The following is a 15,738-nucleotide window of genomic DNA, read 5'->3' as shown; positions in this document are numbered from 1 at the left end:
TGGGGGCAGAAAGGAAGCAATTAATTTTTCTAGTGCTGATTCCACTTTTATTCTGAGCCTCTAGGGGATTCCAGGATCTGCCCGCGAGTGCTCTCTTGCGGGCCTCAGACTCCTGCTTCTTCTCCTCCAAAGGTTCTGTCCTGCAAAAACCCTGTTAAGTGCCAATTTGAATTCGTAACTGCAAACTCACGTGGTTTCTCAGTGCTATTAGGAATCATATCACATTTCCTTATCCATTCACCCTCCGACTCTTCAGGAATCCCATCATCCTTCTGCTTTACTTCCCACGTCCCTGTGTTAAAAAGGCATTCGGTAATTAAAACAATATGGTACTGGCACAAAAACCAACAGACAGATCAATGGAACAGGATAGAAAGCTAAGAAATAAACCCACCCAGCTATGTTAATTAATCTACAACAAAGGAGGCAAGAATACACAATGGAAAAAAAAAAAGACAGTCTCTTCAATAAGTGGTGCTGGGAAAACTGGACAGCTACATGTAAAATAATGAAATTAGAACATTCTCTAACACCATCTATAAAAATAAACTCAAAATAGATTAAAGACCTAAATGTAAGAACAGAGACTTTAAGACTCCTAGAGGAAAACATAGGCAGAACACTCTTTGACATAATTGCAGCAATATCTTTTTGGATTCGTCTCCTAGAGTAATGGAAATAAAAACAAAAACAAACAAATAGGACCTAATTATATTTTTTTAGGACCTAATTAAAAGCTTTTGCACAGCACAAGAAATCATAAACAAAAAGCCTACAGAACAGGACAAATATCTACAAAGGATGCAACCAACAAGGGACTGATTTCCAAAATACACAAATAGCTCATATGGTTCAGTATTTAGAAAAAAAAAAGGCAAAAAATGGGTAGAAGATCTAAACAGGCATTTCTCCAGAGAAGACATACAGATGACCAACAGGCACATGAAAAAATGCTCAATACCACAAATTATTAAGAGACATGCAAATCAAAATGATAATGAGGTATCTCCTCACTTTGGTCAGTATGGCCATCAACAAAATGTCGACAAATAATAAATGCTGAAGGGAGTGTGAAGAAAAAGTAACCTTCCTACACTGCTGGTGGAAATGTCAATTGGTACAGCCACTATGGAGAAGAGTATAAAGCCTCCTTTAAAAACTAAAAATAGAGTTATCACATGATCCTACGATCCCTATCCTGGGCATTTATCTGGAGAAAACTATAATTTGAAAATATACATGCTCCTCTATGTTCATAGCAGCACTACTTGTAATAGCCAGGACACAGAAACAACAAAAATGTCTATCAACAGATGAATGGATAATGAAGATGTATATATATACAATGGGATATTACTCAGCCATCAAAAACAAGGAAATAATGCCACTTGCAGCAACATGGATGGACCTACTGGTTATCATACTAAGTCAAGTAATTCAGGAAGAGAAAGAAATAGTAATACCATATGATATCACTTATATATGGAATCTAAAATACAATGCAAATGAACATACCTACGAAACAGAAACTCACAGGCAAGAGAAACAGACTTGGTTACCAAGGGGGAGGAGGAGTGGGGAGGGAAGGATTGGAACTTTGGGATTAGTAGATGCAAACTATTATATGTAGGATGGATTACCAGCAAGGTCCTACTGTAACAGCACAGAACTACATTCAATATCCTGTGATAAATGATAATGGAAAAGAATATGAAAAAATACATATATGTATAACTGAGACACTTTGATGCAGCGCAGAAATTAACACAACATTGTAGATCAATTATACTTCAATAAAATTTTTAAAGAATTCCAGGATTATATTAAAAAACTAAAGATCAAGAATTTTCTGGATTAAGTGAAACTGAAGAGCCATAACAACTAAATGCAACGTGGGATCCTGGATTGGGAAAAAGGGGTTCTAAAAGATACCACTGAAACATTTGAGGAAATTTAAGTATGGACTGGCATTAAATAATAGTATTATGTTTATTTTAATATCCTGATATTGATAGCTGTGCTATTATATCACGAATGTCCTTGTCAGAAAACATACTGAGTAACAACAAGCAAAAGGACTTGATGTTTTTTACTTACTCCCAAAGGGTTCAGAAAACAAATATTTTATACCTATATTTGGAGGGAAATGATAAAGCAAATGAAACAAATGTAAACAACAGACCTGGGAAAAGCATATACAAGAGTTCCTTGTATTATTCTATTTTTTTAAATTGAAGTATAGTTGATGTATAATCCTTGTACTATTTTTGGATTTTTTCTGAAAGTTTGAAATTATATAAAAGTTAAAATTTCCAAAAACAAAACAAAAAAGGGGGGGGGAAAGTCCTCCAATGGCTTCACATTACATTGAAATGACAAAGTACTTGCAATGGCCTAGAAGGTTCTACATACTCAGCCTCCCACTTTGTGGCTCTGATCTGACCTCCTACAACTCCTGCACTTGCTACCTCCACTCCAGACAACCCCACTCTGCCCCTTCTGCTGCTCTCTGTTCCTTTGACAAGCCTGGCTGGTTGTCCTAGTCAGCCTGTCCATCTGACTGGAATCCTCTTCCCTCAGGTGGCCCTGGAGCATGTGTTGTCATACCTTTATTTTTTATTTTTTTTATCTGAAAAGCAACCTTTTTTTTTTTTTTTTCGTATTTGGAAAGCAACGTGGGTTTTTTGGCCTCACCTCTTTATATTTCACCTTCTCAGTGAGTCCTTCCCCGATCTTAGCCTTTAAGTCACAATTCCCAATCTCCACTCCGCTTTCTTGCTTCAGCTTTGCTCTTTAGCTCTTATCACCAACTGACAAACGATAAATTTAGTATAATGTACCCTTGACTGTTTTTCCCACAAGAACCTGTGCCCCAGAAGGGCAGGGATTATTGCCTGTTTTGTTTGGGGCTCTACAGAGGTCTTCTATTCTGATTCTTCCCTTGGCCCAGGGGCCTGGGCCTCCTACTTCCCCACCCCCAACCCCCAGGTTTCAATCCTCCAGGAACTGCTCCCCTCCGCCCCCGCGCCCCACCCCCCTCCACCTTCCCAGGAACCAGGGGGTCCCAGGAAGCCAGCCTGCTCTTTGAAGAACAAAGGGGGAGGAGCTGCGCCTCGGATCCCAGGCCTAGGAAGACGTCACAGCAGGGGAGGGGAAGCGCCACACTAGGCCAGCTGTGCACTCTCCGTTCCTTCCCTGCCTCCGCCTCCCTAGGGCCCCAGCGCGTGTGGGACACGAGCTCCCTTCCCCCAAGCCCAGATGCTGCCCAGTGTTAAGCCGGCGTCCAGGAAGAGGCTAGAGGCCCAGACACTCATACACAAGCTATGTTCATACATAGACACGACCACAAACGGACATGCGCACAGGCCTGCACTGACATGGAGGTGTGTCATCCACAGACCCCATCCCATCCCCTTAGACCCTGGAAATGCCCTTGGAAGTGCCCTCCAGGAGGAATAGCTGGAGAACAATCACCCAACCAGTCCAACTGGTCTCACAACCAGCCTGAAGTGTATATGATTGTTTGGGGCAGGGGTGAGAGCTTTTAAAGAAAATAATGTTAAACTAGGTACAAAAAGTAATATTTACAGTGTAGCAAAGACCAGAAAAAATAACTTACTGGTATAAACTAATTGCCTGCCTACACTCCTCTAATACTCTCAAGAGACTGGCTACTGACTTTGTATATCTCAAATCTCATTTTTTCCTCTACCACCCATGTACTTATAGTTAACAAGAGCCCCTGGATCATTCATGTCACCTGTGCCCTCTGGCATTGCACTTGCAAGGCAGAAGTCTAGTGAGTGGGCACAGGTGACAGGAGTTTCCTTGGAAGCCATTCCCACAGCAGATGGCTGGGCTAACTTTGTGTGGAAGTGACTGGGAACCACAGTAACCGAATTAGCAATTTACATATCCCCAAATGCCCACAGCCATTTCAACACAGGGGGACTGTGTGACAGAGGGGAAGTTGGGAGTGAAAACAGACAGTGGTCTTTACCATTTGCAGTTAAAATATCTATTTTGGCCAATTTTATAGAAGCATATGGTCATGTGAGGGTTGCTAGGACCCTCACAGAGGTGTGTTTAAGTGAGGGGTCCTAAAGTGTACATTTCATTGGCTTCATGGTGAATTCACCTTTGAAATTGTAATTTTTGATGGCACATCTCAAATGGACTTGCAGCCTGCCTAGAAATCCTATTCTATCCTAGAAGGTTTGCTTTCCTATTCTCCAAAATGAATATTTCATACCTTCTTTCTCCTCAAAGGAGCTGCAGCACTCTCCCCTCAAGCAATGAGCTTGCTTGATTCATTCTTTTTTTAAAAAAAATTTGTTTATTTGGCTGTACCAGGTCTTAGTTGTGGCACGAGTGATCTTTAGTTGTGGCTTGTGGGATCTAGTTCCCTGACTATGTATTGAACCCTGGTTGTCTGCACCGGGAATGAGGAATCTTTTTCTTAAAAAAGAAAAAAAAATTATTGTAGTAAAAAAAAAAATTCATTGAATTTGCCTGTCATCATTTTGCACAGGGGCCATGCTAATATTATCTATATCATTCTAATTTTAGTATATGTGCTGCCGAAGCATGCACTCCTTGTTAAACAGTGTAAAAGAAACATCTATCAATTGAGAAGGGTTCATTTCAAATGCCCCATCTCATCTCTGCAACTTTCTCCTAATATCTGAGGCACATTCTAATATTTTCAGGGGCCTTGGGATCTGCATAGTATAATGTTTGTAGGCCTGATAAATCCTTTGCAAAAATTCAGATAGGCTTTCGTTTGTTTTGCTGAATTTCTTGAATTTTGTTCAGACCCTTTTCTTTGGTTCTCCTTTGCAAGGCCCTGTCTAGATGCACTAATAAGTGGTGCTCTCATAAGGCCCTTCTCCTCTCACTAGGGTTCCAGTTTGGTTCAGGGGTCAAGTGTGCTTCAGGTATAGCGGATTCTCCCTATAAAGGAGGGTTTCCATCTTTCCAATTAAACAAGTCTGAGAAGCCTGGCCAGCTGGTCATTTGCAGGCCTGCTATGAGATAACCTAAGAGAAATCGTCCTGCCCCAGGGGTGGCTTCTGGCCCAAACTGGGTGCGCTGTTGGGTCTTATATTACCAGACTAAGTCCCTGTGCCCCAGAAACTAACACATGCCTGTGTGCGTCCTAGGTCACTTCAGTTGTCTGACTCTGTGTGATCTTATGGACTGCAGCTGTCCATTTGATTCTCCAGGCAGGAATACTGGAGTGGGTTGCAGACACAGGATTTCCTAATTGATCCCTATGAGAAGGTGAAGTCCTGAGCCCCAGTCAGGAATTAGGGGCTAGGTAGGAACAGAAGGTGGTACAATGAGTGGATTTTTTGGTATAACACCTGGAGTGGCTAAGAGCTTGCTTGGCTTTAGGAGATAAAGTTTGAAGCAACACATTCTCACTCCCATTCCCTTCCCTTTCTTATTTTCCCTGATGTAATAGCACAAATGCTTACACATAAAGGATTTTGTTATTCTTCCCTACTGCTTCCCAGAATAGCCACCATAAAACCATAAATAGCAATTGACCATTTCTAACTATCCAAAGGATGACTTGTTGCTTTGGTATCAACCAACTGGGCTGAATTCTGGGATGGGGCTTTTGCTGATTTTAGGAACCCTGTGGAATCTTTCTCTTCTCTCTGGGAATGTTCTACAGATTTCCACCTCCCCCCCCATTGTTACTTTCTTCCATTTGACATCAGTAAAAAGCTTTAAATATCACAAAATTAATTTGGTTGTAAATAGAGAAATAGTACCAAACAAAATGAAATATAAAACCCAAAAGACAACAGAAAACCCTAACAGACCCTCAAGTTCGGTCTTGGGGTTTTACATATACCAATGACACAGGAGACTGCAAATAACATAATTAACACAGCAAGGGTAGCAGTACTTGATGCACAGGGGCCCAAGATAACTGTGCCTAAACCCCTTTTAAAGATCCTAACAGGTACTGTGGCCATGCATTGCTTCAGTAAAATATATTCTTCCCACTCATGAGTTCTCAGTTCTCGGCTGTAATCAGATCATTTATCCAAAATGTATATCAGAGGACTTTCTTTAGAGATAGCTGAAACATTCCCCATTTATTTTTATGTTTTTAAAATTGTTTATTTTATTCATTTGGCTGCAACTAAGACTCATTGCAGCATACAGGCTTCAGTAGTTGTGGTACACCAGTGGGCTTAGTTGCTCCAAGGCATGTAGGATCCTAGCTCCCTGCTGCTGCTGCTGCTGCTAATTCACCCTGACCAGTGATCAAACCTGTGTCCCCTGAATTGCAAGGCAGATTCTTAGCCATTGGACTACCAAGAAGTCCCTTCTCCCATTTTAAAATACAGAAATACAAGACCCCCCCCCTCAAATGGCACACAAAAATGCTATCATCCAAAGAAACTAAGGAACCAGTTCACAAACCAGGTAAAAGTTCAACAACACTTGCCTCTCTCCAACAAGGTACTTACTCAAATACAAAACAAATTGGCATATTGCAGAGAAAAAGTCCCAAAGAAAGAGGAAATAAGGTTTATGGCTGTAGACACCAGAGTGACTTACCCAACAGTATGGAGCCTGCTAGCTCTCAAATGTCCATCCAGCTGTCAAGTGCTAGGGCACTCCATGCTGTTCCAGGGAATTCTGAAGGGCAGATCCTCTGGACAAGGGGTCCTGGCAGCTTACTGGAGGAGTCCCCAACCAGGTTCAGGTGGCCATGATCAGCAAGGTTCTTTACTGGCTTACCAAGTTGGAGCTCCCACTGCTTGTAGCTACAAGCCAATAAAATGAGAGACAGTTGTTAGGGGGTGAGGAATAACTACTTTGCTCTGAGAGCCAGCAGACCAAGGAGATGGTGGACTCCTGTTTCAAAGAACCATCTGGCCTGACTTAGAATTCAGGCTTCTTGTATACCAAAAAAGGGAAGAAATAAAGTTAAACATTTCTTGGTTCTGGTCAGAACTGTGTTAATTTCTTCCTGTAGGCACTGACAGGCAGGCCAGGTTAGGATGTTTCCTGGGAGCTAAACAAAGGTGTTTTAACTTAATGCTCATTACCTGGGAGGCAGGGCTCCCAAAGATGGGCCATAATGTGTAACTTAAGCTTATAGGCAACATCTCTTTAGTGATTAAGTTGTCATAGAACACAAAAGTTTCCCTATTAAATGATCACCAGAGTAAACTAGACCTGCACTCTCAAGTCATTGCCATGACTGGCTGCCCCTCCCCCACCCTCGCAGTCATCTTATATTACTTTCGGTTTTCTTAGTCATTGTCTGTCTCCCCTTCACCCACCATAATGTAAGTAGCAGGAGAGTCCAGATGCAAGGTACCCTCAAGCCTAACAACACTTGGTGCACAAGAGGCCCGCCAGAAATAGCGGCTTCCTGATTTGAGTACAGGGGTTGCTCACATAGACATACAAATGCCCAGACTGTTCTAGAGTTTCCTTCTAGGGGCCACTGTTATGGCTTAGAATTGAGAGAATTCCCAGTCGCTCACACAATCCAGAGGCGGAAAAGAAAGACTTCGAGCCTAGCCCAGATGAAGTTGAAGGAGACAGGAGTCAGGATCCAGAGACAGAGATACGAACTCCGGGCGAGTTTCTGAGAGAGGGACCAAGACAAACAAGACGCAGACCCCGGATTCAGTGGCCCAGAGACGCGGGCCCGCAGCAGCCTAAGCCCGCGGCCGGAGGAGGGGCGCGGAGGGAGGCCGAGGGCAGGAGAAGACGGTGGAAAACCAGCGCCGGAGCCCGAGGGACCCGGCCCCCTGCCCTCACTCACAAGTGGCCGCGGCAGTCGGCGGGAGGCCGGCCACCTGCTGACCCGACGCGTGCGGGATCAAAGCGGCTGGGAAGGGGCGGGCGGGGAGTGGCAGGAACCTGGAGGTGTGAGCGAGCTTCCCAGGGGATAGCTGGAGCGTGGGAGCGCAGGGGGCCGGGCGGCCACGGAGTACTGGAGGGACCATCCCAGAGACCCGGAGCCAGACATGCAGAGACCACGCAAGACCCAGAGAGAGCCAGCGCAGAAGTCAGGAGACCTGGAAATAATGTGAAAAAGAGGGAGACAGAGACGCTGAAAGACGGCGGGACAAAAAAAGGCCGTGACCGTGGACTTAGAAAAAGAAACCGGGTTCCAGAGGACAGAAAATAAGAGAAAGAGCGAGGAAGAGGAAAGGAAAGAAAAGCCAGAGTCTTAGAACTTAAGGGCAGGGACGACCTCGCGCCTCCCCCGCGGAGGGCTGAAAGGACCCCCGGGGCAGGGATCCCAGCGCGCGGTCCTTTCTCAGGGTCACGCCTGCGGAGGTGCGGGCGGGGAGGGGGGGTTAGAAGGAGGGTTGTGGACAGCCACCCCAGGCTGGGAGGATGGGAGTGTGAGGACGTTCGGAATGAGGGTCTCGACCCAAAGCCTCATACTTTGACACAGAGTAGAAAAGTTAAACATTAATATTTGGTAGAAATCTTAAACAAGAAATACAGCATTATTCGAACGGAAAAAAAAAAGCTGATGCATTGGCCGGGAATCGAACCCGGGCCTCCCGCGTGGCAGGCGAGAATTCTACCACTGAACCACCAATGCAAGGGTGCCCAAAACCTCCTGGACCTGTCTCATCTTGTAAAGCACCGTGGTGACCGTCTCCAAGCGGCTTTCTAGCCAGGGGCAGGGCAGAGGAACAGTCCCAATAGTAGACGTGGGTGGAGCCCCGAGCCATCCTTCCTTCCGCCTGGATCCGGTCACCCGGCCATAAAGTTGCCCCATATGGCCAGGGGCGGCCCCACACCCGGGTGCGAACTGCCCGGGGCCCCGAGCCTCGCGTGCAGGTGACAAAAACTCAGCCCGAGCCCAGGTTCCCAAGGAGGGGGGCAGCGGGGGCTTCTGAGGCCATACATCTGCGCTCCCATTTGGCTCAGGTAGCGGGAGGTGGCATGTGCTGGGCTTCCTGACTGCAAATGGGAGCGCCCTCCCCAAGGTCTGAGCTCCTTTAGCTCGGACTTTGCCAAGGCAAGCTTCGTGAAAAAACCAAGTTGTGAACGGGAGCTGGGAGGGCTCGGAGGAGCCCCATCCGTCTCTTACTACGAAGCTGTCTTCTGACTCAGTCTCCAACCCTGTTTTGTGTCCGTCCCTGGTATTCTTGCCATCCCGTTAAGTCTCTGATTTTATCTTCTCGGCATCATTCCGCATTGTGTCATGCTCTTGGTTTGAGGTGGGTGTTGATCCCCTTTATTTTGTTCCTTTTTTTATCTTTTAAGGAAAACTGCCTGCTCTTTGCTCCCCTATAATCATGAGAGGTCCGGAGGAGCGAAGAACCCGGGAGCACATCTGGCAGCCCCGGGCCTGAATCTCCTATGATTAGTTTTTAATCAAATACTTCTAACTGGAAAGATCTCTCCACCGGTGCTTCAAAGCCTCCCTACCTCTTCCATGAGGCTTCCGCCTGCCCCAGTCTAGCCATCCCTCATGATGACCCTTTCCCTGAGCACCTACTTCACCGTCAGTGTAAAATAGCTACTTGACAACACATCCTCTTTCCCACTGAAACTTGCAGGGATAAACCAGGCCTCCAGCCTATATCTCAGCATGAAGGGTCCCAGCCTAGACCGGTGCCCAGTGGTCACAATGAGTGCATAGATGTTGGGGGAACTGAATATGGCTGACAGATCGCACAGAGCTTCTTCCACCGCCAGACAAAGTCCCTGGTGAATTAGATCCAGCCAGCACACTCAGGTGACTATCCCAAGTAGGAGGTGACTTTGGGGGAAAGGTGTATAGGATCCAGCTTAGGGGCTGAGGGGTGCTAACTTTTTTTTTTATTTCAGTATTAGTGGGGGTACGGTGAGCTCCCAAGAAAACTGAAATAGTGAACGGGTGCGGGGTGGGGGAACTCTGAACTCCCTTCCTGAGTTCTGTCCCCAAATTACTCCAACTCCCTCTTCTCTAATAACTTCCCTTCAGCTAGGTTCCCGCCTCATTATACAGCCTTATGGTCCTTAAACCAGCCGGTGCCGCACTGGCCCCTCATTTCCCACACTCCCAGGCCATTTCCACCTTTCCCCCCGCCCCCTTGTGCCCCTCCCCTTTCCGGGAGCCTCGTGCCCAGGGTCGAGTCCTGTGGGATCCTGAAGGGGCGGGCCCTGGTCCTAACCTCCCCCCTACTCGGGGCCTGCAGGATATAAGGCTCAAGGAGAGCGGAGACTCGGTCCACACTAGGGTCCGGAGGAGCGATGGTCACCCGGGATCGAGCCGAGAATAGGGACGGCCCCAAGGTGAGAGGAGGGCGGGGAGGGAGCAGAGGTCCCTGGACTGAGGAGGGGACAGGGTCCCTGAGGGTCAAGGAAGAGGCTGAAGACGCGGGGCAGGAAGGGGGGACCCAAGGAGCCAGGGAATGGGGAGGAAGCTGCAAACTATGGAGAAGGGGTCAGCGTAAGAGCTGTTACTGGGTGGGCGGTAGAGGCAGAGGTCTGGGTGTGGGTGATGGCAGTTGACACCTTGTGCCTTCGAGGGGTCGGGGTGGGCGGCGGCAGAATTTGAGTAAAATAAGCAGGAGGAGCACAGAGCTAAGGGAGGAGGGTGGAAATAAAAATCGGAGAGGATGGGCACTCGCTCCACGCGGGCTGTGAGAGGGCTCTGGCCCAATGCAGCCTTGTAAGAGAAGGTTCCAGAGGCCCGAGCCCGGGTGGAAGACTTCAGAACCAGTGGAGAAGGGTGACCGCACACACGGGTTAGAGGGAGGGGAGGAGGCGCGGGCGCGCTGGGTGTCTCCCTTTCTACACTCAGGGCCGCCAGCTCAGCCCGGCACCTTGCGGCCCACGCGTCTGGGCGCAAAGAGGGCCCCCAAAGTTCTCCACTGAGACAGAGAAAGACTGCACGAGACGGAGACGTAGAGAGAAAGGAGGAGGAGGAGGAAGAAAGACACAGAGAGGGGAGGAGGGAGGACAAGAGTGAGAGAGGAGAAAGCAGAAGACCCGGGAGAGAGAGGAGGCGAGCTACAGAAATTCACTCCAGGGGCGTTGGGAGGGGGATTGGAGAGGGGTCGAATGGGCCTGGCCCTAGCCTCTCTGGGGTCTTGGGGAAGGGGTGGAGGGCCGGCCTATCCCAGCGGCGGGATCCCGACGCCCCCGCGGCCGCGCTGAGTCTCGGTCGGGTCGGCCCCGCTCTCCCTTTCCTGCTGGTCGCAGATGCTGAAGCCGCTCGTGGAGAAGCGGCGCCGGGACCGCATCAACCGCAGCCTGGAAGAACTGAGGCTGCTGCTGCTGGAGCGGACCCGGGACCAGGTCAGTTCTTCTGCCATCACCCCGCCCCTAAACATTCCGTCCTCGCGTCCCAGGGCTTCCCACTTGGGTAGGGACATTTGATGCTTTGGAGACCCTGGCCCCAAGGGACCTTGGAATTCCAGCCCAGCCCCCTTTCCCGCTCTCAGAACGCGATCTGCATCGCAATCCCTAGGGTCTGTAAGTTTCAACACCCGGCTCTAAATTTCACTCCCAGGGTCAGTCAGTTTCAATCTTTGGGTCTGTAAATTCTCCTTCTTCCCCCAACCTCCGACCCCTCCCCAAGATAGGCAGCGGGGTGGTTAATTTCACTCCCTAGGTTTGCTGTTCAAATCCCCTCCTCGCACAATGGGTTGGTTTCATCCCCTCGGTTTGGACAGTTTCGTCTCAGGGTGGGCCAGGACCGTTCTTGGTCATCTCCACTCGGTGTTCCGTAGCGCACTCTGCGGTCCGCGCGCAAACGCGATCCGGGGGCACCCCCAGCTCCCGCATCCCCCTCCCTTCTTCCCCCTGCCACTTTCCCCCTCTCTCCCCACCCCTGTCTGTCTCTGCGCCCTCCCCTCCCATCTGTAGAACCTCCGGAACCCGAAGCTGGAGAAAGCAGAGATACTGGAGTTCGCCGTGGGCTACTTGAGGGAGCGAAGCCGGGTGGAGCCCCCGGGTACAGCGCGGGGGTGGGGCAGCGGAGGGAGGGAGCGGGGGGTTTCACTGGGGCCCGGGTCTGGGTAGACGGGGAGGACCCCGCGGAGGACGGTGGGCTTGGGAAGTGGCAGGCTTTGCTCCGAGGCGAGGTTAATAATAACACCCACGCGTGTCTGTCTCTGTGTCTCCCTCCTTTTCTCCCTCTGTCCATCCGGCTTCCTGTCTGTCTCTGCGCCTGTCCGGCTTCGGTATCTCTGCGCCCCGCCCCTTTCCCTCTCCCCCGATGGGACCCCCTGCCCGGCCCGCCGGTCCTCCCGCCGGCCGCACCTTCAGGGGTTCCCCGATCCCCAGCCCAGGACGCCGAGGCGCTCGCCAGCTGCTACTTGTCGGGATTCCGCGAGTGCCTGCTCCGCTTGGCGGCCTTTGCGCAAGACGCCAGCCCGGCCGCGCGCGCCCAGCTCTTCTCCGCGCTGCACGGTTACCTGCGCCCCAAGCCGCCCCGGCCGGAACCGGGAGAACCCAGGCCCCCCGCGCCGCGCCTACCGCTGGACCCCGCCGCCCCAGCGCCCGGCCCCGCGCTCCACCAGCGCCCCCCAGCTCACAAGGGCCCCCCCAGCCCGCGCTGCGCGCGGTCCCCGTCCCCCTGCTCCCCTCGAGCCGGTGATTCCGGCGCGCCGGCCCCCCTCACCGGACTGCTGCCGCCGCCGCCGCCTCACAGACAAGACGGGGCGCCCAAGGCCCCGCCGCCCCCGCCGCCCGCTTTCTGGAGACCTTGGCCCTGAGCTTTGAGGGGTGGGGTGGGGGCGGGGCTGGGGGGAGGGGTAGAGACTCCAGCCCGAGGGCAGCAGAGGGACCCGGGCGTCCGGGTGAGGTGTTGGGGAGGGCGGCGGGGCGCACGGGCGCCGCGCGCGGGTGAGATGTGGTTTATATTAGAGTATCTATATAAATATATATTTCCCTGGTTCCTGTCCCTTCTCCCTGCCCCCCACCCCGACCCCCCGGCGTCTAGGATTGTACCCTCTGCCCCCAGCCCAGCCCCAGACCCTTCCCGAGTCCCTAGTGCATGGAATAAAGTGGTTATCAAATCCCCGTGTGTCCCCGAGCCAGGGGCCTGCCTTTATCTCGGCGTCCACGCCCACTTTCCCTCCCCTTCTGTTTCCCGCCCCCAGTCCTGCTCTCCTCGGCCCGAGCCCCGGGGCAGACAGGTAAGTAAAGAAGAGAGCAGAGCGGAGGCTGAGGTGGGAACTGAAACCAGCTGAGATAGGGTAGGGGGAGAAGGGTGGGAGCCTTTTAAGAAAAAGCCGGATAAAGAGGAAAAGAAAAAAATAATAAAATAAAATCGACTCTGGTGGGATTCGAACCCACAACCTTTGAATCGCTCTTTCGTCACTAGAAGTCCAATGCGCTATCCATTGCGCCACAGAGCCACCTGGCGGGCGGCAGCGTCTGACAGCTTACGGGTACTAGAATGGGAAGAGGGCGGGGGGAGGGGGAGGGTTGTGAGGGAATTGGGCGGGGCGTGGCAGGAGCGCGAGGTTTGGACTTCAGAGGCCTCCATGGAAGAGTTAGCGTGCGCAAAGCGAGTGAACGAAGTGGGAGTGAGGAAGCACAAGGGTGGAGGAAACAGCGCAACGGAATATGAGCCAGCAAGCGAGTATGGAGCTCCAGCTGCAGGTTTGGGGAATGCTTCTAGTTCAGGCGCACCCCACTCCCGGATGTGGCCTCATCCGTAAGAATAAACCTGTTTTGTTGTTAATTTCTGTGTGCCTTTGTTTCTTCTGGTCAGCCTGCTTTGTCATCTGCTGCTCTACTGTCCGAAGGAGTCTCCATAATTCTTTGAAGAAAAGTAGCCAATGTAGGATTCGTAGGGCCACCCCCTCCCTTCTAGTCTCTTAGGAGGACTGTGAGGACCGCTGTCCCCCACGCAGGTAGCGTGGCCGAGCGGTCTAAGGCGCTGGATTTAGGCTCCAGTCTCTTCGGAGGCGTGGGTTCGAATCCCACCGCTGCCAGACCAGAGTTTTTCTTAGGTTTAAGCACCATTCAGGAAGTTCTTTGTAGAATATTATTTAGTTTTATGAAAACTCCTGGTAGCAGTCTCACCAACTTGTATTCCAGACAGAACTGAAGTCTGCATCCCAGCTCCAAATTAATACAAAATGGAAACTTCTAAAAAAATCTCGGATCTCCATTATCGATCTCCGCTTTGACATGTCATAAGATAATATTCAAAACTAGTACAATTTGCTATACATTGAAGTGACTCTGTATATTCTCCTAACGGCGTGGTAGAGGCTCGAATTTTCTAGTCTGGAAAGCTGAAAAGGTAAGATCCAACGTAATTTTCCTTTAGATCCTTTCAGAACATAAGGGAATATCGTACACAAAACTCATAAATAATACAATAGAACACACTGGTATTGAGTGAAAACATAAAGGTTCCACCGAGATTTGAACTCGGATCGCTGGATTCAGAGTCCAGAGTGCTAACCATTACACCATGGAACCGACGACGCTCCATGGTCTTCTAGAGACTATGTATATATTATCAAACTTCCTAGTCTGCTTCTACTTTGCCATTCTCAGGAGATAAAGCAAAATAAACGGAGTTGTTGGGTAAGATGAATACCACTATCAAGCACCTGAAATATGAATCTAAATGTGCTTTCATTATAAATACACACCGTAATTAAACGACAGTATGAAAAAAAGTTTCAATTTCATTAATAATTTTAAAATATTGATTACATGATAAAATAAGAGGATATTTTGGGTTACATAAATTCTTACTAAAATTAATTTCAAAAAATAATTTCACCTATTTCTTTGTACTCTTTCTAATGTGTGGCTCCTAGTAAAATTAAATTCACACGTATGGCTCTAAAACATCTCTGCTCTCACTCCACTGTCATTCCTTCTGCCTTCTGAATAAAACCCTGACGCACTTTAATTTCGTTCCCTCTTAACACCATCTAACAAACTTGCGTTATTCTTTTCCTCTGTTATGTATGTTCGAAGGAATACAAATATTGACGGTACTGAAAAATCCATAGATTGTCGTGCACCAACGAATAGTGAAAAAGCAATCGCCCGAACAGGGACTTGAACCCTGGACCCTCAGATTAAAAGTCTGATGCTCTACCGACTGAGCTATCCGGGCTCTCCCTTAGTTTCTCTTCTACTTTCTATAAGAGTTTTGTATTGACGAAATTCATTCGCACAGCGAAGCGCGCGTATTGTGTGTACGCAAGGGACTCCAGAAGAAACCGAGAGAAAGCTGGTGAAGCCAGTTACCGGTGATTGCTTTTTAACGAACCCCCCTCAGCATAGCAAGTGTTAGGACGCTAGAGCCTAAGCGCCGCGGAAGCTGGGTGGATGCGGCGTTGGCACGGCCGCGCGGGGGCGCTTCCGCAGAGGGCTTCCCTCTGGGAGAGGTTTCTTCCCAGTCCGATGACCTAGATCCCAGGCACCCCACGTACCTGGGCCTACCGCCCAGGTACCCTGCCTACCGCCCCAAAGCCAAGGGCGGGCCGCGGAGAGAAAAGAATGCCACATGAGGCCTTCAGATGCTGTGCTCCCGGAGACCGCTTCGGTCCCCAGATCGGCCACATTCCAAGGGAGAGGCACTGAGTTCCGCCGTGCCATAGATCCGGGACCCACAGGGCCGGGTTGGGGGTGAGGAGGGTACCAACTTCAGGAGGCGACAGGAGGGTTGTTTATGACCCCTACGCCATGTGCAGAGATGCATGTTTGACTCGCGTGTGGCTCTAATCACGTGTGATTTATGGCTCACTTGTGTATAGTGATTCA

General features: G+C 49.7%; 1 protein-coding gene, 1 long non-coding RNA gene and 6 other non-coding genes across 11 annotated transcripts; 2 read left to right on the top strand and 6 right to left on the bottom strand.

Annotated features, from left to right (window-relative positions):
* Positions 1–24: 24 nt before the first annotated feature.
* Positions 25–12,710, bottom strand: LOC105607806 (uncharacterized). Of its 4 annotated transcripts, none has more exons than XR_003590705.2 (3): positions 12,620–12,710; positions 6,583–6,791; positions 25–292 (listed from the first exon to the last, which is right to left on the bottom strand). It is a non-coding gene; the product is annotated as an uncharacterized LOC105607806 (long non-coding RNA). The 4 variants fall into 4 exon arrangements; XR_003590706.3 differs by lacking the exon at positions 12,620–12,710 and adding an exon at positions 7,521–8,275; XR_006061373.2 differs by lacking the exon at positions 12,620–12,710 and adding an exon at positions 7,805–8,275.
* Positions 4,488–4,593, bottom strand: LOC114117043 (U6 spliceosomal RNA). The gene has a single exon (XR_003590838.1). It is a non-coding gene; the product is annotated as a U6 spliceosomal RNA (small nuclear RNA).
* TRNAG-GCC (transfer RNA glycine (anticodon GCC)) lies at positions 8,529–8,599 on the bottom strand. Its single transcript has one exon. It is a non-coding gene; the product is annotated as a tRNA-Gly (tRNA).
* On the top strand, positions 10,217–12,713 carry HES7 (hes family bHLH transcription factor 7). Its single transcript, XM_027974932.3, has 4 exons — positions 10,217–10,284; positions 11,197–11,292; positions 11,863–11,950; positions 12,265–12,713. Exons 1-4 carry the CDS (start codon positions 10,243–10,245, stop codon positions 12,711–12,713), a joined length of 675 nt encoding a protein of 224 aa, XP_027830733.1. The 5' UTR covers positions 10,217–10,242.
* A 558-nt stretch (positions 12,714–13,271) lies between these two features.
* On the bottom strand, positions 13,272–13,358 carry TRNAR-UCU (transfer RNA arginine (anticodon UCU)). Its single transcript is given in 2 exon segments — positions 13,272–13,307; positions 13,322–13,358. It is a non-coding gene; the product is annotated as a tRNA-Arg (tRNA).
* A 500-nt stretch (positions 13,359–13,858) lies between these two features.
* On the top strand, positions 13,859–13,940 carry TRNAL-UAG (transfer RNA leucine (anticodon UAG)). Its single transcript has one exon. It is a non-coding gene; the product is annotated as a tRNA-Leu (tRNA).
* Positions 13,941–14,364: 424 nt separating this feature from the next.
* TRNAQ-CUG (transfer RNA glutamine (anticodon CUG)) lies at positions 14,365–14,436 on the bottom strand. The gene has a single exon. It is a non-coding gene; the product is annotated as a tRNA-Gln (tRNA).
* Positions 14,437–15,015: 579 nt separating this feature from the next.
* On the bottom strand, positions 15,016–15,088 carry TRNAK-UUU (transfer RNA lysine (anticodon UUU)). Its single transcript has one exon. It is a non-coding gene; the product is annotated as a tRNA-Lys (tRNA).
* Between the last annotated feature and the right edge of the window lie 650 nt (positions 15,089–15,738).

The sequence above is a fragment of the Ovis aries genome, chromosome 11 (genome assembly GCF_016772045.2).
Source record: "Ovis aries strain OAR_USU_Benz2616 breed Rambouillet chromosome 11, ARS-UI_Ramb_v3.0, whole genome shotgun sequence".
Classification (NCBI taxonomy): Eukaryota; Metazoa; Chordata; class Mammalia; order Artiodactyla; family Bovidae; genus Ovis; species Ovis aries.
Note: the sequence above shows the minus strand (reverse complement) of the source record. Positions and strands in the feature narration are given on the sequence as shown.

What these genes read in the sequence shown, in the direction of transcription:
- HES7 (XM_027974932.3), top strand. Translation starts at nt 10,243, where the DNA reads ATGGTCACCCGGGATCGAGCCGAGAATAGGGACGGCCCCAAG. An exon ending in AGAATAGGGACGGCCCCAAG is followed by an intron (nt 10,285 to 11,196) that starts GTGAGAGGAGGG and finishes TGCTGGTCGCAG; the next exon opens with ATGCTGAAGCCGCTCGTGGA. An exon ending in AAGCCGGGTGGAGCCCCCGG is followed by an intron (nt 11,951 to 12,264) that starts GTACAGCGCGGG and finishes CCGCACCTTCAG; the next exon opens with GGGTTCCCCGATCCCCAGCC.